Consider the following 23,520-nt stretch of genomic DNA (forward strand, 5'->3'; position numbering starts at 1 on the left):
ATAAAATGGGGCAAAACTCACTTATCTTTCTCAGCAAAGGAAATATGGTTCGGTTTAGTTGTGGTTGTAAGTTGGTGACTATCTATATTTGTTTAAAAAATGAAATGCCTACTGATGAAGATTGTTTCTGATTAATAAACGTTTGTTTAAAGGCATATGGTTTTGTGAGCTATAGCTCACTTTATCAGATGTGACAGAGATCCTATGGAACTCTTCGGTGGCATTATTATTATTATAATCTTTTATTCATTAAACATGAAACCCAGTCTACTGAACATTTAAAAATGTATCACAAATATTATTGACTGGTGCTGATGATTGATACGGGTTGCTGCCAGCATCCTAGGTATCAACCAAGTACTTCCTTAAGATGTATGAGGTTCCAAGTAGCACAGTTTTTTGCAGTTCCATTGGTGTTATTGCAGGAAGCTGCAATTTATTGATGCATTTTGTAAAATTCTTGGACATAGTACCAAGTGCCCCGATGGTAATGAGAATCACTGTTACATGTTTCATCCATAATCACGTAGTTTCAATGGCCAGGTCGCGATATTTCGTGATTTTTTTCCAGTTCCCTTTCTTCAACTCTCGTGCCTCCTGGTACAGCAATATCAATAAATTGTACACTTCAGTTTTTGACAACTGTGATATCTGGCTTGTTGTATTCCAAATAACGATCTATCTGTAATCGAAAGTCCCACAAGATCTTCACCTTCTCATTTCCGACAACTTTTTCCACTTCAACTTTTCCCATGACTTTTTGGATACAGGTAAATTGTATTTTTTACATAATGACCAGTGGATTAATTTAGCAACTCGGTCATGTCTAGCTTTGTAATCAGTTTGTGCAATTTTGCTGCACTCATATATTAAGTGTGAAACAGTTTCATCATCATCATCATCATCATCATCATCATCATCATTATTAATTTAGTTGCTGTAACCTGCCTCCTGCATTTCAAGAACTCTGCAGGTAACCTATAAAACATTGCAACCCAAAGCAGTACATAGAAAAACAACACAAAGAGTTGCAGACTGAATGGTTTTCTGTATATGAATGCTGGTTCCAGTTCAATTCTCTTTTCATATATTTGATACTACTTTTGCTCATAAAGTGTCATGCCAGAATAAATTAATCACTGGGGTAATATAGTGTTATTGAGTTTCCCCCCATCAGGATATAATTTGGATTATTGTAATAAAATATCACAAGCAATAACTAAAAACACATTCAATTAGTTTCTTTGCTGTATATTCTCTGCATGAAGAAAAAAATATGGTATATTTCACAGTCAGTCGCTCTACTGAGTTTTCTTTTTAAATTTTCATTTAGCAGATGAAGCTAATTGAAATGTTTCAAATTTTGGTTTCAAATAAATGCTAGATTTCAGAAATAATTTAAAAAACTAACAGTACATTCGCTTAAGTGGTTTTCTTGTAGAATTATTTCACAGGTTGTTGGACACAATTCATCATACAGAAAGTAATTAATAAAGCTATGAATGTTGAGTAAAAATCTTTAGAAACATCCAGACTGGTTCACATTTCAATATTTGCAAGGTAAATATTTGAAATGCAGAGGCATTATTTGCCCATAGAATTTATTAACCTATCTCTCTTTTAATATATAACCCGGGGCTGGAAGAAGTTAAATGGAGAAGTCTGTGTGACAAGGATAAATAGTTGTTCACACTATGGTATTTAGGCTGAGGAACAAAAATTTTATAATGAGCAAAAGCATACAATTTTGAAAGAAGTCCCTAGAAAATTGCCTGGGTGTGTATATGTACATAAGCAAGTAAGCAAACATGCCATTTTTAAAACTTGAAGATCAAGAAACTGTGCATATAGGTCATGGAGTTTTCATCATCATCATTGTTATCATTCCAAACTCAGGTGGTCAAGTGTTTAAATTGGTTTACTAAAAAAACAACCCTCTACCATTTTTACATATTCCAAGGATTCATTAAGGGCTTTCCATAAAGGGCTTAGGTACCATTCCCAAATCAATCCCATGCCCCAACAATCACATAACATCCTCCTCCTGGGGCAGCTAAACCAATTTTCTTTTCAATAGAAGAGAATATTTGTAGTTCAAGGTTAACTATAGGGTCAACTGTGTAGTCCTTGCTGCTCTTTGAGCTTGGTACTTTTCTTGCAGATGTTTCATTACCCATCAAGGTAACAGCTTCAGTGCTAGAAGGTAGTAGGGTTTGCTGTTTATATACTGTGGCTTGCCCCGTCAGTGTTGGGAGGAGGAATTTTTTCTTTCTTCTTGATAGTTCCTTAAATAGATTGTTTACTATTTGATTGTTTGTCTAAACAGGTAATTCCTTTATTGGGGTATTGTTATTGCTTGGTTTTTGGTCTGGCATTGATCCTGGTGTTAATCCCTACTTATCTGGGAATTAATTACCGGTAAGGAGATGTTTTGGTCTTTTATTTTTATTGTCTCTTTTGAAAGGTATGCAAATGTTGTTTACCTCTGTGTGCCTGATGATTTGTCTGAGTACCAGGTTTCCAGCAATTCTCTAATGCTTTTGGACTTAGCTTAGTCTAAGGATGCTCAATTTCCCAGTTAAAACTATGATTAAGTCCATGCGGTCTGCAATAAAGCAATTTTCATCGTATCTTCTGACAGCTAGTTAGAGTTTATGGGTGCCCTCTGCTGTCTTCTGTTGGTTTGACCTACATAGTGACTGTTACAGTCCACTGTACAGATAATGAAATGTTTGCAAGAAAAAACCAAACACAAGAGAGCACTAAGAGCTCCACAATTTTCTTTTCACATGCAAACTGAAATGCTAAACTTGCAGGGACTAGGGATTGACAGCTTTCCCATTGGTAGGGAGCCCCACCCAAACTGCCACTGGCTTCTTGGCTAGTCTCACTCCCAATTGTAAAGTATACTTCCCTGCTTGCTTGTTCTGGTTTCTGTGGTATCCCCCACCCCCCAGCCAGTCAGACTGGTTTTCTATTTTTTTTCTCCTTCATGCAATTTAGACTAGCAAGATGGGGGGGGGGGAGGACGGGACTTTTGCTGGAGGCCAATTTCTGTGCTCCCTAATTGTTTGGCTCTGGATGTTCCCAAACAGCTGTAGTGAGTACCGCTATAGGCCATTATGACAGTGATTGGACATGTGCTCACGGGATGACTGTCTCTGTGGGCATATTATATATGGGCTGAAGTCTATAAGTTGGTCCTTTTAAAATAGCCTACAAGTAGACAAATGATCTAGCAAGTCCTTTTGAGAGTTTAGGACGCGTGGCATGTTTAGGTATCAGTAGGAGGAATGTTACTCAGATGTGAGGAAGGGCAGCAAAGAGGAAATGGCCTACTCAGGTCTCTAATTGCCCTTAATAAGTATCCTAGAGAGGGGGGGCTGCCCTTGCAGAGCTGCATACCATAGAATTAACACTTTCCTTTCTGTATTATGCCCTTCTTCTCCAGGACAACTTTTCTGCTAGCTAACTACGGTAACAAGCAGATGACCTAACAGCTTCCTATTATCATCCCTAAGGTTAGCATTTTCAGTTCACTGAAAGAAAGGGAATTTGTGCCTTGAGGGAATCTCTCTGGCTTTGACTGATCACAGTCAGGATGAGATTAAACAATGATCACAGTTCTAGTTAAGGAAACTGGTTTATGATACATACCTAATCTGATTTGTTAAGCATAAATTCACAGGTCACATTCTCTCTGGGGTAATTTGTGGTCAGAATTAAAGTATGGAGTGGGGGGACAAATACTTTGTTTTGATTTGAGTTTGGATTGATCTGATTTCTCATTTTCAAAACAACACATAAAACAATACACCATACAGAGTCCTCCAGATGCTGCAATGCAGCTTAAATATATAGATATTTGTGTGTGTTGGGGTGTGTGTGTTGGGGTGTGTTCATGGAAGTTTGTACAGTAGTGCATATTTCTTAAACGTAATGCACATATACCAATCTGTATTATATCACAAAAACGTCTGTGTACATTAAGAAAGCAGTAATGGAAAATATTTGGAGAACTATGCATCAAAATAATTATGAATCCGTACAAATTCCAATGGAAACTTGAAAAGGAAAACAAATTCAAAGAACCAAATTTGACATTTTTGTAAAAAAAAACAAGGAAGTGAAATCACAGATTTGCATTGCCCAAGGCCATCTCCTTTTTTTCTTTTTCTGATGTCCCTTTCATTGTCTTTCAAGTTGCAGAAAAAGTACAGATCTCTTACCATCCAGAGATCCAAACTGATCTATTGTTTTAATATGGGCCAAGAAGCCTCAAACTAACTCAGGAAGCACCATGTTTGAGTTTGCACATGGTCTGGAGTTTAATTTTGGTTTTGAATTATTCTGGCATCACAGATCAGATCAGCAGGAAATGACAGGGAGGACTGCAAAAGTTCTGAATTCATATTTTGACTGGTTGACATGCTACATTATATTACCAGTGTAATGTGTGAAATACATTTAACTTGTGTTCTTGCTTTGCCTCAAGCAATTCATATTTAAGCATCAACATTTAGAAAGAAACTTATGTGGTACAGGTGCAGTTTTGTGTTTTTGCTGTGTATTATGGGCTATTAGAGGCACCCGTTCATGTTTGATATAAAATAAATGGAAGTTGTGTTCCTGTGGTGGACAAACAATGAATGCTCACAAAGTAAACAGAAGTTGAAACATGTATGAGTTACATTAGATTGTGAACTCTTTAGCTAATGGGATGCTTGAAGAATACTGTACAATGTGATACAGTTTTAAGACCAAACTGGGGGGAAATGCAGGGATTTTTAGCAGCATAGGCAGCCAACATTTATGACATTTTTAGAATCTTTTTAAAGGCATCCTACTGTTCCCATCTGACTTTGTTGGTTAGCCATCCAAACATTACTAAACTGAAATAATCCACAGTGTTCTGCAGGCAAAAATCTCTGTGAAGTATTTAATTGCCTTGTGCCTCTTTCAAACAGCCTTGTGCTAACTTGGAAGCAAAAGAATCTCAGCAGAGCAAAACAGGGGGAAAAAACCCCCCAGCCAATCCCTATCTGCTTAGTGACAAACAGATACAAAAAGATCTTTAAGATGGCAGCGTTGTATAGATGGCAGGAAGCAGTACTCTTCCTGTGAAACTACTATTTATATGCAAGGACCCTTAATGATGCAGCTGTGCCAGAAGTGTGCCTGGTTGAAATTCTCAGCCATATCTTCTAAATTCTGCTGGCAGGTGCCACGGAATAATACAGTTTCAGAAAATGATTGGGTTTCCTTTTAGCAGCAAGGGTCTTCGGGTGGACACAGGTCCAGGAGATGTAGAAGGTTGCTTTGTAGCAGCCAAAACTGGAGGAGAATTTTTCCTAAGAAGAATGCTCATGTTCCCTGGATAGCTGGATGTGATAAGGACAAGCTGGTTTGACATTTCCTGGGAATGTTTTAATTTAATTTGAATCACTGCAGTTGTTAAAATAGTAGTACGGTTGTTAAGAGAATCTGGCTCCCCCCCCCCATTGATTTTGCTTATCAAAAGGTCTCTAAAGTTGATCACATGACTCAGGGACATGTGATTTCCTGACAGTGAGAACAATTTGCCTTCAGAAGTTGTAGATGCTCCAACACTGGAGGATTTTGCGAAGAGATTGGACCACCTTTTGTCTGAAATGGTATAGCGTTTCCTGTTTGAGCAAGGGGTTGGGTTAGAAGACCTCCAAGGCAGTGGTGAAATCCGGTCGGATCTATCTGGCTCACGTGAACAGGTAGCACCGGTGGTGGGAGGCTCCGCCCACCCACCAGGACATCATTACGTCCCATTTTTTTACCCTCTGCGCATGCACAGAAGAGGCGTGCATAGCGCATGTGCGCTCCTGCATGCTCCTGTTCCCAAACCGGTAGCAAAGGTAAGTGGATTTCACCGCTGTTCCAAGGTCTCTTCCAACTCTGTTAATCTATTCCACAGTATCCTACTATTTTAGACAAATTAATGAAGAGTAAAAGGAGATGACTTGAGTAGGAATGAACATCTTCCTAGAGTCCTAGATCAGAACATAAAACTTAGAACAACTAAATACACTTTGAGAATAGAATAAGGTAAAGGTAAAAGTTCCCCTCGCACTTATGTGCTAGTCATTCCCGACTCTAGGGGGCGGTGCTCATCTCCGTTTCAAAGCCGAAGAGCCAGCGCTGTCCAAAGATGTCTCCGTGGTTATGTGGCTGGCATGACTAAACGCCAAAGGCACACAGAACACTGGTACCTTCCCACCAAAGGTGGTCCCTATTTTTCTACTTGCATTTTTTATGTGCTTTCAAACTGCTAGGTTGGCAGAAGCTGGGACAAGTAACGGGAGCTCACCCCGTTACATGGCACTAGGGATTCGAACCATTGAATTGCCGACCTTTGAATCCACAACTCAGCATCTTAGCCACTGAGCCACCACGTTCCCTGAGAATAGAATACAATCTCATTAAGTATTCCACTACTTCTGGGATTTAGCTATCATGTAGATGGTTTCAGATTGTTTCTTTTTAAGAAACAAATTCTAAATACCATTGATCTGGTTAGCCAGCCATTTCAAAGGTTGACTTAGTTGGCGGTGTGGTTCCTTCTAAAATCTACATCCCAGTGAGATGTGTTCTAAGCTTTCCATTTCATCAGAAGCCCTGGAGCAACATCTATGGGGAAAAGGTGGTAATATCTACTATTCACAATGATGATCCGAGTATTCATTTTGGGACAATTACCTGTTCATAAACATGTCAAAACTGTTACTTAATTTAGAGACGTTACCTAATGAAGGATAAATTGCCTGTGAACTCTTGTCTCGTACTTTCTAAATCTCTTAATTTGATCCATTCAAGCTTAAACCCAGGTGGTGTTTTGTTTTGTTTTATTTTCTTTCCTCTGCTGCCCCTCCTGCCAGGGTATTTGGTTTTCCTGTATTGCCCAAACCTTTCCTGTAGGAGGCAGGAACAGCTTAGCTTTGCAGTGCTGATTCTCCCCCCCAATTATCTTCATTCTATCATTAGTGTTATGAGGCTAATATTATAGAGATTATGCTAAATATACTCCGTCCTCTTGCTCTTTTTTATAACCAAGTGACATTTCTCTCCTTTTCTCACTCTCCCTCCTCTCCCTTATAGGTATGAGAGCATTAAGCTCTGAGGTACATTGACGGTATGCCATTATTCTGTCACTTGCTGGCCGTAGCTTTTGTTCAGATCCTCCTAGTTTCAGGCAACTGGATTTTAGCCAAGAACATCAACTTCTATAACGTGAGACTTCCAATAGACCGTAAGTAGACCGTTCCAGTTCTTTAGCATCGGTAAATAACTCCTTTCCAAACATTTCCAGCCATTTTATGTTAAGCCCTTCAAACCTTTTTAAAAGGTTATTTTATATTGCAATTATGCATGGGCCTAAAAGCAAAACATTAATTTGACTGTCTTTGGTGATAGTTAATTATTAGGTGGAATGCCTGATTAATGGCCTAAAATGTGCACCTGGGTGTTCATCTGATTAAGTTATAATACCTTTTTATTGCCTTCCCTATGTGCTTCTAATACTTTTGCTGCGTGCACAGTTTGCAAAGGTTCTGCAGCAATTCTTGAGCACTGCAGTTTTTGATGTTTCTCCTGTTTGATGGAAGGCACATCAGAAAAAGCCCAGTGCGTGCTACTTCGGTGGAGCGTTCAGGCATCTGATCTGTTTATTGGCAAATGTGGCAGCAGTATTATTATTTTTATTCAGTATGAATCAATGTTTAGGTGGAGAGCCAGATCTATTCCCTCTCCCTCCCCCAATAGCAGAGTTGAAAGGTAGCTTGAGCATAGAGAGAGCAATTGGATTGAAGTTACAGAGTGAGTTTCCATGGCCTGTGGACCCTGCTTCTAATCCACCACTTTAACCAGTGCTATATAGGAAGTTGCAAAGAGCAGCATGTCTCATAATTTACTGCAAAGGAAATGAAGATGTCCCACAATGGAGTAAGACAGGATTTCCCAATCTTGGGAAGTTCCCAAACTTTAAGACACCATGATGGCTGGAGAATTCTGGGAGTTGAAGTCCACACATCTTAAAGTTTCCCTTAAAGGGGCCCCTGGACTAAGCAAATATTGGACTTAGTTGCTCTCCCCTTGCATCAGATCCTTGGAGCTTGTTAATGTTGCATATCAATAGAACATTTGGGCATGGCACATATTTACTTTTAGATCAACCCAAAAGAGGCTTTTCCAAAAGGCAACTGGACTTTCTTAGTTTTTTTCCTTTTTCCAAAGGAAAAAAGCAAGTCTAGTTGCCTTTTGGAAAAGCATCTTTGGGATAACCATGACCTGGATCAGGCGTGGGTTCTACTTACCTTTACTACTGGTTTGCAATGGGGCTGTGCGCGTGCACATGAGCGCGTTCTGATGACATCAGGGTCGGTGGGCGGAGCCTCCCGCCGGTTTTACTACCAGTTCTATAGAACCAGGGGCAACCCACTACTGACCTGGATGATTGAGAATCTCCATAGACATTCCTAGGTCAACCTTTCCCAGTTTGGATACTCTCCAGATGTGTAGTCTTCACATCCCAGAACGTTCAGTTGTGGCTTTCCTATCAGGATTTCTGGGAATTGAAGTCCACACATCTGGACAACGTTCATGTTGTGGATCTGTTCTAGGTTCACTTGAACCAGTCTTCTAACACAATGTAAAGTTAAAATCAAGCGAAGCAGATTTTGCACCTTTTAAAAGACTATTTTTTGCTTAATCACTTGGGGAGTAAATCCAAGTGAACTTAATGGGGCTTAGCTCTAATATGCTTACGCTTGTGTTAGGGGAAAAAATGTTAATTGAAGATAGTATATTGTAAAATAATTCCCTCCTGTTTGGGGACTAATTGAGGGGAATAGGAGAATTTAGAGTCATCAGAATAAAGTATTTAACATTTCCCTCCTTTCATTTAATTTTAAAGCTACTCCATTTCCAAGCAGCTTCAAGTGCTTTACATGTGACAATGTTATTGACAATTTCAACTGTAACAGATGGGCTGAAGATAAGTGGTGTCCTCAGAGTAAGTATATGGAAAGCATTTATTTTAACTTTTCCAATTAACTCAGTCATATTAAGGGCGTCAGGTGGTTAGCAGGATTTAGGAATCCAGAGAACTAATGGCTTCTGGAATCTATAGCTGCTTTCCTGGATTCACTACAATATTACATGAGACTAACAATAAAGGTGAAGTCTATGTGTACTTCCACCTGTCAGATTTATAGCTGACTGTATGCTTATCTATAGTATCCTTTTGAGGTGTCAATATAAAGTTTAACAGCCTGTGTCTATCTCATATGGCTGTTCCCTTTCTCCTCTTGTTTTGTTCAGTTGCACAGGAACTGAACAAAACAAGAGGAGAATCCTTTCTCACACAATCCAGAGCGAGCCAACATTAAACAGAAATGTATTTACCAATAAAGAATATTTGTAGCTCAGGATTGAAGTGAGAGATTCTTGGTGCTCTTGTTTGTTTTCTTGCTTGGTTGTTTTCTTGCAGATGTTTCATTATCCAAACTAGGTAACATCATCAGTGCTAGTAAGCAGTGGGATCTGCTCTCATTTTATATTCTAGTGCAGGACTGTCAAACTGTGGGCCAGATGTGTCACGCGCAGGCCATGCCCACCCCAGCTCTGCAAAGGGAAAAAAAATGTGATATGTTACATGATGGCAACGTGGTGCCCATGTTTGATACATGTGTTCTAGTGGCTTGCCCTGTCAGTGGGGGTGAAGACCAAAACATTTCCCCACCAGCAGTGATAGGTTCCTCCTGGTTCCTCCCGCTTCCACCGAGCCGTAGTGGTGACGATATGATGTCACCAAACCGGTTCTGCCCCCCCAACCCCCGACTCCACCCCGCGTTATTCTTACATTTTATTTGGCCCCACCCCCAATCTATTGCTGCCTCCTGAGTCCCAGCTGATGGGCTATAAGTAAAAACTGTTTAAACTGTTGCTGCGGGGCTTCAAAGGGCCACCCTACAGCTGATCAGTGATGAAAGGCAGTTTGGTGGTAGACCGGTGCCTCCAAAAATAAATGGGTAGACCAGTGCCTGCAAAAATACATGAGTAGACCGGTGCCTGCAAAAATAAATGGGTAGACCAGTGCCTGCAAAAATACATGAGTAGACCAGTGCCTGCAAAAATAAATGGGTAGACCGGTACAGCTCTGCAAGCAATTAAAAGCCTGGTAGACCAGTACCTCTGCTAAATACTAAATAATTGTCACATGACCATCAAGCCACACCCACAAAATAAGCCATGCCCACAGAACTGGTAGTAAAAAAATTTAGAACCCACCCCTGCCCACCAGCAATCGGCACTTAGATGAGCATAGATTAGCTCCAAGATGAACATCAGACAAACAGTCAAATAAACAATATCCCAACCAAGGAACTGCCAAATTAGCTAACAGGAAACAGCTCAACCAAAGAACCTTCAAAACCACTCCCACCAATATTGTCAGGGCAGGCCACTAGAACATAAACTGAGAGCAAACTACTCCTTAATAGCACTGATGATGTTACCTGCTTGGGTAATGAAATGTCTGCAAGAAAACAACCAAGCTCAGAGAACACTAAGGACCCCTAGAAATTGATTGATTGATTTATGTGCTGTCCATTCTGTCAGCAGGATAGAAATTTAATACATAAATTCTGACACTGATATAATATAAACTTCCCAACCTGAAGCCCAACAGACTTGAGAAGTTCAATCCCAGAATTCCCAGGTATTAGGACTATTGGTTTCTCCTCCACTATCTGCCCACTGTATGGAGCTGCAACACAGCTGCTTTTCCTTCTGGGTGGGAAGGATTTTTGCCAAGAGAATGTAGGAAGGGTGGATTATACATATTTCCCAACCATTAGGGAAAAAAATCACTTGGGGCCTTCATATGCTAGAATTCTCATCAGCAATATGGTGAGTGGTGGTACATAATTTCCACAATTCAGAAAAAATCTGCAGCCAATGGAAAGCCAGGCCATATATTGATGTGTGGGCAGTCATCATTTTCAAAAAAGGAAAAGGATCAGGAAATGTACACCCTAAGGTTAGAGAATACAGGAAAATAATATATGAAATATTCCAGTCAAGAAAAAAACTTGGTTTATGTGTCAATAATTTTAGGGCACGTATTCAGACGTTAGTAGGATTTCGATTTTTAGTGAAAAAGCTAAGTCAGCATGTCTGAGCTTATAAAATATAATCGTAAAAGAATGCTGATGTTCTTTTTTGCTTTCTTCTCTCTCTTTCTCTCTCTCTCTCTCTTTTTGATTGTTTAGACACTCAGTACTGTTTAACAGTCCATCACTTTACTAGTCATGGAAGGAGCCTCTCTGTCACCAAGAAATGTGCTACCAGGGAAGAATGCCATTTTGTTGGCTGCCATCATCACAGAGAAACTAGTCATACAGTAAGCATTACATTTTGATATAAAGCTAACCCTTAGAACAAAGAGAGCCCTCTCTGTGCTGTAGATGGAATCTCCCCATGGAATACTCGGTAATATTGACAGGCGGCAAAAGACAAGGTTGAGTTTCTGCCTGAAACTCATGATGGATCCAGATGAGTCTGGGGATTCTTCCTGCATTTATCTTTCTCTCTGTCTCTCTGTCTCTCTCTCTCTCTACAAGAACAGTCTCGGGAGTTTTTATCTGCCACAAAATAGCTCTTGTGTAAGAGGGGCTAGGAATGGATTGCTTTCCAGATATGGAATTAAAGCTGCTTCATTTCGTAGTTTCTTGACTTGTTTAGAATACTGGTTCTCATGTAGTTCAAAGATGACTGTTTAAACTAAAGGCATTTTACTCACTGAGTAAATTATTAGGATGAAAAATTAGCCATCAGGATGAACGTTGTGCCTTCCTTTCAGTACATAGATACATAAGATTGTTTATCTCAAACAGACCAACAAAATATATGTATACTTAGAACTGTGATCATAATGTAATGTGATATCAAAAGTCTTAAGAGGGGGAAGGAAAAACCCAGAAATACATATTATGAATTAAAACTACTCAATAAAAACCACTCTAATGCATTATTAGTGAGGTACAATCCATAGTGAGAGCCAGTTTGGTTAAGGTACCAAGTTAGAAATGTGGAGACGTGATGTCCTTGGTGCTCTCTGAGCTTGGCAGTTTTCTTGCAAATGTTTCATTACCCAACTAGATAACATCATCAGTGAGAGATGTGTGTTCTAATCCCAGCTAAGGCTCAAAGCCAGTTCTGTGTCTTTTGGGCCAGTAACTACTTCTCAACCCTAGACAGAAAGCAAAGCAAATTATTTTTTTTTAAAAAAAAACTTGTTACCAAGAAAATGACAAGAACTTGTCCAGGGAGTTGCCAGGAGTCAAGACTAAGTTGAAGGCACAAAGCCTATCTTCCCTTAGCTGATACTTGATGACACGGCACTTTTCCAGCACTGGATGGCAGGCCCCTACTTGCATATGCATCCAAAGTGAAGCAGATTCTCATGAGGAATAAGAAATGACAGAACAATGATGCTAACATGGGAACCAGATCTTGTAATAAATTCAGATACCTATTTTGCTACCACATTTACATCAATAGCACCACCTCAGGCCCCAACAACTTCACACACAAGATTAGAAGTGCTCTTCTAATGTGACATATGCCTTGATCTGCCAGCAATGTCCCTCAGGATTCAGTGTAAGACAATTGGGATTTTTTCACAGAAAAAGTAATAGACACAGATATGATATCGGAACTCAAAACTAGTAATGTCAGAGCATTTCAACCCCCTGTGATCCTCCATTATAGATTGCAAAGTAACCAATTTGGAAAAACAAACTATACTAGCTGAATTGAGCAAGTCATAGCTGAACTCATAAACATCAAAAGTATTCAGGATGGCTCAAGCTGTCAGCAAACATAATGGGTTTTTAACATATTACAGATTGTTAAATTTTATATGGTACATGTAATGTATCCTACATGTAGCTTGCATCTGTCTTCTTTTCTCTTTTTCTTCATTCCACTTTAAATCCTACTGATGTCTAGCCACTCCATTGCATCCGCTAAATGAGCTGCAGTTTTTAAAAGCTTATGCCTTTTAATAAATTTGGTAGTCTGAAAAGGTGCTTTCTGACTCCTCCTGAATTTTGGTTGCCATAGACTAACATGGCTTTCCTCACATAATGCCTGCTTTTTATATCTTAGGGATTAAAATTTGGGATGTTTGCCAGTACTGTTGCTAAGAAAGTTCCCTGTTACCTTCACCATCTACGATACCACAAAATTCTCTTATCTACTGCAATCTTGTTTGCAATTTCACAGTTCTAATGGCATAAGCGTTAAGCAAGTGTTCTAAAACCAAAGACAACAAGGAAAAAAAGTAGAATTAGGGCATTCTCAACTTGTCTTGTAAATTTAAAATACGGAGAAATATGTGATCTGGGAGTTGAATAAAAGCAACTAAATACAACCCAAATTTATTTAGGAAATCACTTTAGAAATATCTAAGAAATTATACTATTTTTTAAATTTGTATTTAAATAAAAATGCTGCTTCATTTTCTCGATTTTGAACAAAAGCAATTATTTATTTGTTTGTTTGTTTGTTTAGACTTATATGCCGCCCTTTCTCTGAGAGGACTCAGGGCGGCTCACAACAATAAAACAGAAAAATAAAACAAAAACCTGGGTTAAAAGTTACACATAAAATCCCTAAAATCAATTAAAATCCATTTTAAAACCTCCATCAGTCCAGGCCGGCCAGGCGAAATAGCCACGTTTTTAGTTCGCGGCGGAAAGAGCGAAGGTTGGGGGCCATCTGGAGCTCCAGGGGGAGCTGATTCCAGAGGGTAGGTGCGCACACAGAGAAGGCCCGCTCCCTAGGGGCCACCAGCCGACACTGTCTGGCCGACGGCACCCTGAGTAGGCCCTCTCTGTGGGCGATGGGGAGCTGTTGCTGGCCGCAGAAGGTCCACCAAATACCCTGGTCCTAAGCCATATAGGGCTTTATAGGTAATCACCAGCACCTTGAATCTCACATGGAGGGCAACTGGTAACCAATGCAGGTCGCGCAGGAGGGGTGTAAAATAAGAGCGTCGGGACACTCCCATCACTACCCGCGCAGCTGCATTCTGTACCAGTTGAAGCCTCCGAGTGGTCTTCAGGGGCAGCCCCATGTAGAGAGGGTTGCAGTAGTCAATCTGGGAGGTGACCAGCGCATGAGGGACCGTGCATAGGGCATCTCGGTCCAGGTAGGGGCGCAACTGGTGCACCAGACAAATCTGGGCAAATGCCCCCCTGGTCACGGTCATAACATGATCTTCCAGAGACAACTGTGAATCCAGGAGGATGCCTAAGTTGCGCGCCCTGTCAACGGGGCAACACCTCACCCCCTATAACCAGCGGTGGAGCATCCCCATGGAACCGAGATGCCGGTACCCACAGCCTCTCCATCTTGGCAGGGTTGAGCCGAAGCTTGTTCCTCCCCATCCAGAGCCGCACCACTTCCAGGCACCGGGACATCACGTCGAGGGCATTGCTGGGCTGATTCAGGGTGGATAGAAAAAGTTGGATATTAGTTAAAAATAGAAGAAAAAACTACAATCTATGAGCGAGAGAGAGGGATTGAGGGATTGAGTAAGGGAGAGAGAGAGAGATAAGGATAGGGAGCGAGAGGGAGAGGGAGAGAGAGACTGGGAGTGGGAGTGGAAGAGAGAGAAGGATAGGGAGGAAGAGGGAGAGAGAAATTGGGAGGGGGAGGGGAGAGAGATAAGGATAGGGAGCGAGAGGGAGAGGGAGAGAGAGACGGAGTGGGAGTGGAAGAGAGAGAGAAGGATAGGGAGGAAGAGGGAGAGAGAAATTGGGAGGGGGAGGGGAGAGAGATAAGGATAGGGAGGGAGAGGGGGAGAGAGATGAGAAGGAGGGAGAGCGGGAAAGAGAGGGAGGGGGAGAGGGAGCGAGAGATAAGGAGAGGGAGAGAGAGAGATAAGGAGAGGGAAGGAGAGGGAGGGAGAGAGATCAGGAGAGGGAGGGAGAGGGGGGGAGAGAGAGATTGGGAGGGGAAAGGGAGGGGGAGGGGGAGAGAGAGAGATAAGGAGAGGGAGGGAGAGGGGGAGAGAATGTGCCATCAAATTGTGGAGAAAATCTCCATGACAATCTATCCCTAACATGGTCCTAAAAGGCTTCCAATGTTACAGTCATCACCACTGTAATTGAGTCCAACCACATTGCTGCTAATCATTCTCTTCTCTTTCCTGCCATCTTTTTCACCATTAGATCCTTTTCCAGAAAGATAAGTCTTCCCATAATATTCCAAAGTAGAATAATTTGAACCAGGTTGGTTGTTCTTCAAAGGAGAACTGGATTGATTTGTTCAATGACCTACTGGCTTATTTTGTTGGCTATTCACGGTGTTCTCACGAGTCTTCTCCAAAACCAAAGTTCAGAGGCATCAAAACGCTTCCTATCCTGCTTCTTTAAAATCCAACTTTCACTTCCATAGAGTGTCATAGGAAATACCAGGGCTTGCAGGATTCTGAATTTTGTAGGTATAAACACATCACAGCATTTGAATATCTTTTCCAAAGCCTTTGTGACTGCCGTATTCTGATTGCTTGTTTCTTTATTCTTGATGGTTGATCCTAGAAGACAGTAGCTATTCACTACTTCAGTATCTTCATTGCCAATTCTAAGTCTGGTTGTTCTACCTGTTGTCATTAGATTGGTCTTCTTTATACTTCATTTAGTCCCATTGTTTCCACTTTGCTCCTTAACTTTTATTACTACAGCTTGTAGATTCTTTGCATTTTCAGCTATCAAGGGATGTCATGCAGGTTATTAATTTTTCTTCCTCTAGTTTTAAAACCATGCTCATCTTTTTCCACTCCAACTTCCCTTAATATATATTTAGCATATAGTTTAAATAAATAAGAGGAGAATATGCAATCTTATCACACTCGTTTAACAACCAGGAACCAGTCTGTTTCACACTGTTAATGTTCATACTATGGCTTCCTGACCTGTATATAAGTTTCTCATGAATACAATCTGAGATTCCCATTTTTAAAAACCATTTTCCATAGCTTAATGTGATAGACACAATTGAAGGCCTTGACCCTCACTTAAAATCTTATATCCCTATTTTTCAGAGAAACAAATTCTAACATAAAAGGATTCCTCCCCTGCTTGCAAATATTGGAGAATAACTTTTATTTAAACTAGTGAATAAGAATCTATTGTATAAACCACCAATAGAACAGAAAATAAGAACTCAATATTGTACAATATGGTAAATATTTTTGCATAGATTTTCTGGAACCCATCAGGGTCATTAACTTTCTCTAAAGTCATAGATTAATTTTAGTCACAATTTCTTGAAGAGAAAAAAGTGAGGTAAGATTAGTAATCTAATTCTGTGAGCTGTGGTAATTTTACATTTTGTAAAAAGAAGTCTATCTCATATTCTGGTATGAAATTGGAAATAATTTGAAATGGTTTATAAATAAGTCTAAAATGTATATCCACCTTCCGAGAAATATCATAAATCAAAGATTTGCTTAATTTGTTTTAAGAAAAAAAAAATCAATAGCTTATTCTCCCCTTTCCCTTTATCATTGCCTTGAACAAAATAATATAATTTCCATTTTGGAAGCTTAAAGCTTGTTGAATTTATATTTTGCAGAAACCAGAGTCCTATATTGTTTTAGGAGATGGATGAGAAGCAGAAATGTTTACCTTTATCAGAAGCATATGCAATAATATGACCTCAAATGAGGTCATATGCTTTAGCACTATCACATACCAATTACAGTCATGAAATCCAACCCCTGTTAATATGGGAAAAAAATCCACCATTTCTTGTTCTATCTGCTTAATTTATCATTCCACAGAGCTTTGTTGAGAAGCCATTAAAAGAAATATTTCAATAATTGTTACCTAAGGCAACTTGCTACATAGTAGTATGATTTTGACAACTCTGGACAGTCTACACTTAAAAAAAAAAAAGATTTGTATCCCATCTTTTTTCCACATATAACTCAAGATGGTAAATATGCCTAGTGCTCTTTCCTACTCTATTTTCTATGCAACAACAATCCCTGTGAGGTAAGTTGGGCTGAGCCAAAGTGACTGGCCCAAAGTCACCCAGCTGCCTTTTCATGCCTAGGTGGGACTAGAACTCACAGTCTCCTGGTTTTTAGATCAACCCCTTAACCACCATACTAAAACAGCTCTCCTGGCCCAGTATAGGCCATCTACTACACTTTAAGGGCAGGAATGGACAATATCAATCTTGTCCCACTCACAGCCCAGTGCAAATGCTTCCCGCACCTGTATTTTCCAACATTAATTCAGAGCTGCTGTTTTCCAACTGCAACCATATTAGGCCAGTGGTGAAATCCAATTTTTTTACTACTGGTTCTGTGGGCGTGGCTTGGTGGGCATGGCAGAGGAAGGATACTGCAAAATCTCCATTCCCACCCCACTCCAGGGGAAGGATACTGCAAAATCCCCATTCCCTCCCCACTCCTGGGGGAAGGATATTGCAAAATCTCCATTCCCACCCCACTCTGGGGCCAGCCAGAGGTGGTATTTGCTGATTCTCCAAACTACTCAAAATTTCCACTACCAGTTCTCTAGAACCTGTCAGAACCTGCTGGATTTCACCTCTTCAGAGGGGATGGCTTCTATTGCCTTGTTCCAGTCTAGTAGCAGGTCCAATGCTGATTGGTTTAAGTGTCTAACACACCCTGCTTCTCCAGTGGCTGATCATTGCCTTATGAAGTTCTTTCCTGGACTTCTGGTGTTTGCATTTTTTAAATAATCTAGCAATGATCCAGTGATGGAAAGTTAAGTCAGTGAACTAACCTCTCCGCTAAACATTCATGTATGCCTTCATTTGTGAATTCATGTTACATTCACCCTTTTCAACTGCAGTTTCTGTCTAGATTAGAGGAAGCATGTTACTTTTGATTTTTCCCTCTGTGTATTATACTGCAAAGCTTCCCTTCCTTGTCTTTTAAAATATATTTAAGAAATACTTTGACAGGTAGTCCTCGACTTACAACCATAATTGAGCCCAAAGTTTCTGTTGCTAAGTGAGACATTGGTTAAGTGGGTTTTTCCCCATTGTACGACCTTTCTTGCCATACTTGTTAAGTGAATCACTGCAGTTTTTAAATTAGTAACACAATTATTAAGTGAATCTGGCTTCCCCATTGACTTTGCTGGTCAGAAGGTTGCAAAAAGGAAACACATGACCCCAGGAAACTGCAACCGTCATAAATCTGAATCAGTTGCTAAGTGTCTGATTTTTGATCATGTGATTGTGGGGATGTTGCAATGGTTGTAAGTGTGAAATTTTGGTTATCTCACTTTTTTTCAGTGCTGTTATAACTTTGAACGGTCACTAAGTGAATTATTGTAAGCCAAGGACTACCTGTATGGTATTGTATTTCCGTGAGGCTGAACTATCTCGATGTAACATTTCTATGGACCTATAGAAGAACATAGGATCACAAAGAACCACCTATTCTTCATTGCCTTAACCATTGTAGCATAGGAGTCACAATGGTACCATAAGATCGAGGGGAGGAAAGGTCTGATTCAGTGTCAAAGGAAATAATTTGGGAAGGAGACATGAATTCAGCTATTGACACAGATTTCTGAAAAAGTCAAGAAAAGGCATGGAGACTAGTAAGCAAGGAATAATTCTTTAAAGCAGGGGCCTTCAACCCCTAGGCCGCACCCTGGTACTGGGCCATGGCCTTTTTGGAACTGGGCCATGCAAGCAGTGGGCAAGCACTGAAGTGTCCCCTCTTCCTCTCCTGCTGCCACCATTGCTGGTCCACAACGGTGAGTTTTAAAGATTTTTACTACCAGTTCTGTGGTTATGGCTTGGTGGGCATGGCTTGGCTTCTCTGTGGGAGCCCCAGCCCTGTGGAACGAACTGCCCCCGGAAATTCGTAAGATCTCCGACCTCCGGGTGTTTCGCTGCGCATTGAAGACCCTGTTGTTCCGCCAGGCCAGACTATCAACACAATAGTTTTAAATTGGGGTATTTAAATTTATTGGGGTTTTAAATCTGAGCCACTTTATTTAATTATTTTAAATTTTATATTGTTGTTTTGTCTGTGTTTTTAAATAGGCTGTACACCGCCCTGAGTCCTTCGGGAGAAGGGCGGTATACAAATAAAATTATTATTATTATTATTATTATTATTATTATTATTATTATTATTATTATTATTATTATTATTGGCTTGGTGGGCGTGGCAGGGGAAAGATACTGTAAAATCTCCATTCTCTCCCCAATCCAGGGGAAGGTTATTGTAAAATTCCCATTTCCTCCCCATCAGCTGGGATTCGGGAGGCAGAGAATAGATAGGGGTGGGGCCAATCAGAATTTTTATCGGTTCTCTGAACTACTCAAAATTTCTGCTACCGGTTCTCCAGAACTGGTCAGAACCTGCTGAAACCCACCTCTGGTCCACAAGCTGGAAAGGTTAGGGACCGCTGCCTTAAAGAAGACAACAGGTGGGATGGTCCACGTGGAAGCCAACCAATAAGGACAAAGAGCAGAAAAATGACCACTCAGGGGCCTTGCTTGACAATATCAGCCCAACTCAGGACCAAGCCACTGCAATTCAGGCTAGCATTGTTGAAGGACTTAAGAAACCTCTGGGAGCATTCTGGTAGACAAGCAGCTTAGGCTGTCATGTAGAATTACTTTATGTCACACAAAACTACAACTTTAGATGGAAGGAAGGAAGGAGAGATTTCCCTCCATTTCATTATGCTTCGACCTGCAGAAGAATGGCAGACTGTATTTTATGATTCCATACAAGTGCAAAGCAAACATAAAAACGTGCACTTTCATACCCTGAAGCTCTTTCTTCTCTCTCTCTCCCCCCCTCCTTTCTTTCACATTTCTAGTCCCAAAGCTTGCAATGATACGCATAGTGAAATATGGGCTTTCCTTAAAACAGCCTCAGAAGCAAGGCAGGGATGAATAACAGTTATTAAGATTCATAGCACAAAATGAGGCTTCAGTGTTCAACATGGCTATCATGAGTTCTTCATAATCAGTAAAAGCAGGATTTATTACGCTGAATATATGCTTTGGTGAATTATAAATAATTCAAGGTTCAGATTTTCATCTATATACAGTAGAATTTAGATTTTTTTTTTAAGTACAGCTCTGATAATGCGGGTTCTCAGCCTTTGCGCTGTTTCTGGCAGCTGTATGATTAGTTTGCTAAGAGACTATTTACATATGCCTAAATATGTTTTGATCTGTACAATCTATGGACTCTTCCCAAGAGAGGGCACTAGCCAATATCAGTATCAATGCAGTATATAATTGGGAAGATGCTGTGTTTGGGCACTGCTCTAACAGTGGGTCAAAGACCTCACTGCCCACTTTTGGAATATCATTCTTGATTAAACTGTCTCTCATAACATAATTATGGTTACTTTCATGATCTTCTTGATGTAAAACTAATAAAACTAATGTGTGCACGAGAACATTCCTCATTGTTGCTCAAAAATGCAGATATTTTTTCTGTATACAAAGGAAGGCAGACTTCTGTATTATGACTGGGAAGCATGCAGCATGTTAATAGTAGTATTGAATTATGTTGCATGGTGTTGGTTAGACTGCGGCATTGAAATTTGTTTCCACTTCAGATTTTTTTTCTTGGCAACAGACAACTGTTGCTTATTCATTTTTCTGCAACGATAACAATTTGCCAAACAACAAATTGTGCCAAATCCAGCAATTTGCCAAATTGTCAGTGTTCCAATATTTTCTGTTATTCTCCTGTATGTATTTTTTTTTTTTGATCTGAGAACCAGGATCACAATAAAATTGAAGTGTTAGTATATGAAGGATTTTACAGTTTATTGCATATTTTAGTTGTAAGTGTCCTCATAGCTTCTGCCTCCTTTATTTGTTTGAATAGTGAAGGTGAGTGACAGTTCTCCTTCTTTCAAAACTAGCAATCTCTTTAAATACACATTTCTGTGGTAAAGGTGCCATCAGATAATACAGCAGTATGATAAGCTGCATATACCTGTGTTTTAATTCCAGCCGATTAGCAAAATTGTTATGTAGATTTTAAAAGTTTTATTACAATATGATATGCTGCATATAACCCGTGTTTTAATTCCAATTGATTGGCAAAGTTGCTATGTAGATTTTAAGAGTTGTATTACTCTTTGAAAAGATTCCCAAGGAATCTAGCAGCAGCTATTTAATAAATTATGAATAATATACACAGATCTGGACGGTAGGTATATTGTATTTCATAAGGTGATGTTTTCTGTTAGTTGAAGATTGTATTTTAAAATGGAGCATGTGTTGCCTTTAAAAAGAGAGCATTTCTTTTTTTCAAAGAGAGTTATAATTTCCATGTGCAAATTGATGCAGATTTATTGATTGATTCCTTTAATCAAGGAGCACTATGGCTTCCATGTAATAACATTATCTATTACAATTTACAGGAATGCATTTCCTGCTGTGAAGGGATGATCTGCAATGTAGATGTACCTACAAATCACACAAATGCTGTTTTTGCGGTACTGCATGCCCGGAGGTCATCAGGAGGTAGCAGACAAACTATTAGCATCTCCTTGCTGGTCATACTCATCATAGTTTTCAGGTTATGACATGACTCTCTTCAGGCAAAAGGAATTTGTTGTCTGGAGTTACATGAAGACAATCTATGTTGAAGAAGGAGTTCTAAGAGAACTGTTGTATGGATAAAAGCACTGCTGGGTATTTGAAGGCTGCTGGTCATAACATGGTAATGAAGACACTCTCAGATATTGGTGCCAAGAAAATCAAGCACAATGGCCAAATATTATGTCAACTTGACTAGTTACCAGAAACATCAGAATTCTTTGTGTGGAACATAGAACAATTTGTGCTTTGGCACATTATTGTAGCAAGTTACTACTGTACAACTTTGAAGTATTAAAATTGTTCCTCACCTGAAATAATATGTTTACGGAAGTGATGATACAATATTCTTTTATATCAAAATTCTTCCTAATTTTGAGGGATCCCTATCTACCTGCAATCCTGACCCATATCTGATGCTGTTCCAACTTTTTGCTGTCCCTACTGTGGGGTCCTTTATTCTGAATGCTACAGTAGCCACTGTAGTAGCATCATCGGATTGAGGGGGAAAGAGATGGAAATGGTAAGATTTGATAGTCGATTTTGGGAATGGAGACATCAGCATGTGTCTGACTATGCAAGTTTGACTTGATGCAATAAGTAAATAGTTATTATTAGGAGTTCTTCAAACAGGTTGCACAGTTAGCTCCACACCTCAAATATCTATATAACAAGACTGTGCCTTTTCTCCTCTTTTCCTTGCTGACCATGATTTCCAAACACTATCACTATGGTAGGATTACCTCTTTCTGGTGAGTTGCACATGCTGGAGGACTGGGGAATTATCCAAAACATCAGTGGTGGGATTCAAATAATTTAACAACCAGTTCTCTGCCCTAATGATTTCTTTCAACAACCAGTTTGCCAAACTGCTCAGAAAGTTAACAACTGGTTCTCCTGAAGTGGTGCGAACTGACTGAATTCTACCACTGCAAAACATCTAGGGAAATAGAGAGTTCAGAACAACTGGTTGGTTTGCTCCCCACTGAGAAATATGAACAGAAAAGAGTTATCATAGTTAAACATAGAATAATTGGCTTTCAACTCTGCTTGAAGTGCACAACATTCAAAAACTAGTTTCCTAAGTGATCCAAGACAAGTTAATATGAATCACCCTTGAGATGTAGCTCAGTCTGTGAGGGAAACAATATGTGTGAAAAAGATTTCAAAGGTCATGGAATTTAACACTCTATTCTGTTAAGACTTGAAACTGTACAAAAAACAATTGAGATTTGTACTGCAGTGTGTTGAATCAATTTTAAATAACAAACTGAAGTTCATGAAATTTCATGAATTCATGGAAACAGAATATGGGCAAATAAATAAGAATTGGTACAAATAATAACAAATAAAGAAGGCTGGAATAACTGTTTAACTGTTTACTGTAAGCCTTTTAGATGATAAGCTGTGTGCCCATGTGTTTATAAATATTCTTGTTCTTTTTCTCTGTCTTCAGGAAATCAAGTTTACAAATGTGTTTTATGCATAGTAAATACCACATTAAACTAGTAACTTTTCATTGGAAATCAGTGTTACATGTTCCTTTAATCATAACATCTGAGAGAAGTTGAATTTTACCTTTTTCTAAACTTTTACCAATTTCCTCAAATTGTTAAGCAGTACCAAAGCTAAGGGTTATTGTTCTCCTTCTACCAACTCTAGATATCCGCCCAAGATATCTTAGTACATTTCTTGCATCATGTAGGAGCTAGAATGCAAGCAAAGTGTTGCTTAGAGTAGGCAGTGTGCCTTTGTTTTCTGTTCCTTGGCTGTCTCAACTGGATCCAAAAGCCTTGAAGTTTAACAATAGCTTTAAGCCAAATGAAAGGATAAAGAAAGCAATTCATT

The 23,520-nt window shown here is 39.7% G+C and overlaps 1 protein-coding gene across 7 annotated transcripts in view; it reads left to right on the plus strand.

The window, feature by feature from the left end:
* LYPD6B (LY6/PLAUR domain containing 6B) overlaps positions 1–23,198 on the plus strand; it is a 101,792-nt gene extending 78,594 nt beyond the window's left edge. For 6 of the 7 annotated variants that reach the window (XM_034424890.3, XM_087881838.1, XM_087881837.1 and 3 more), the window contains 4 exons: positions 7,129–7,279; positions 8,942–9,040; positions 11,301–11,431; positions 21,495–23,198. In XM_034424890.3, the coding sequence (XP_034280781.1) occupies positions 7,165–7,279; positions 8,942–9,040; positions 11,301–11,431; positions 21,495–21,659 (510 nt within the window). In that variant the 5' untranslated portion in view covers positions 7,129–7,164 and the 3' untranslated portion in view covers positions 21,660–23,198. Of the gene's footprint in view, positions 1–6,130; positions 6,256–7,128; positions 7,280–8,941; positions 9,041–11,300; positions 11,432–21,494 lie in introns of those variants that run through there. The other variant, XM_087881841.1, reaches the window with a different exon arrangement.
* Positions 23,199–23,520: the final 322 nt, after the last annotated feature.

Source organism: Pantherophis guttatus, chromosome 1 (genome assembly GCF_059756535.1).
Source record: "Pantherophis guttatus breed Tessera chromosome 1, ASM5975653v1, whole genome shotgun sequence".
NCBI classification, from domain to species: domain Eukaryota; kingdom Metazoa; phylum Chordata; class Lepidosauria; order Squamata; family Colubridae; genus Pantherophis; species Pantherophis guttatus.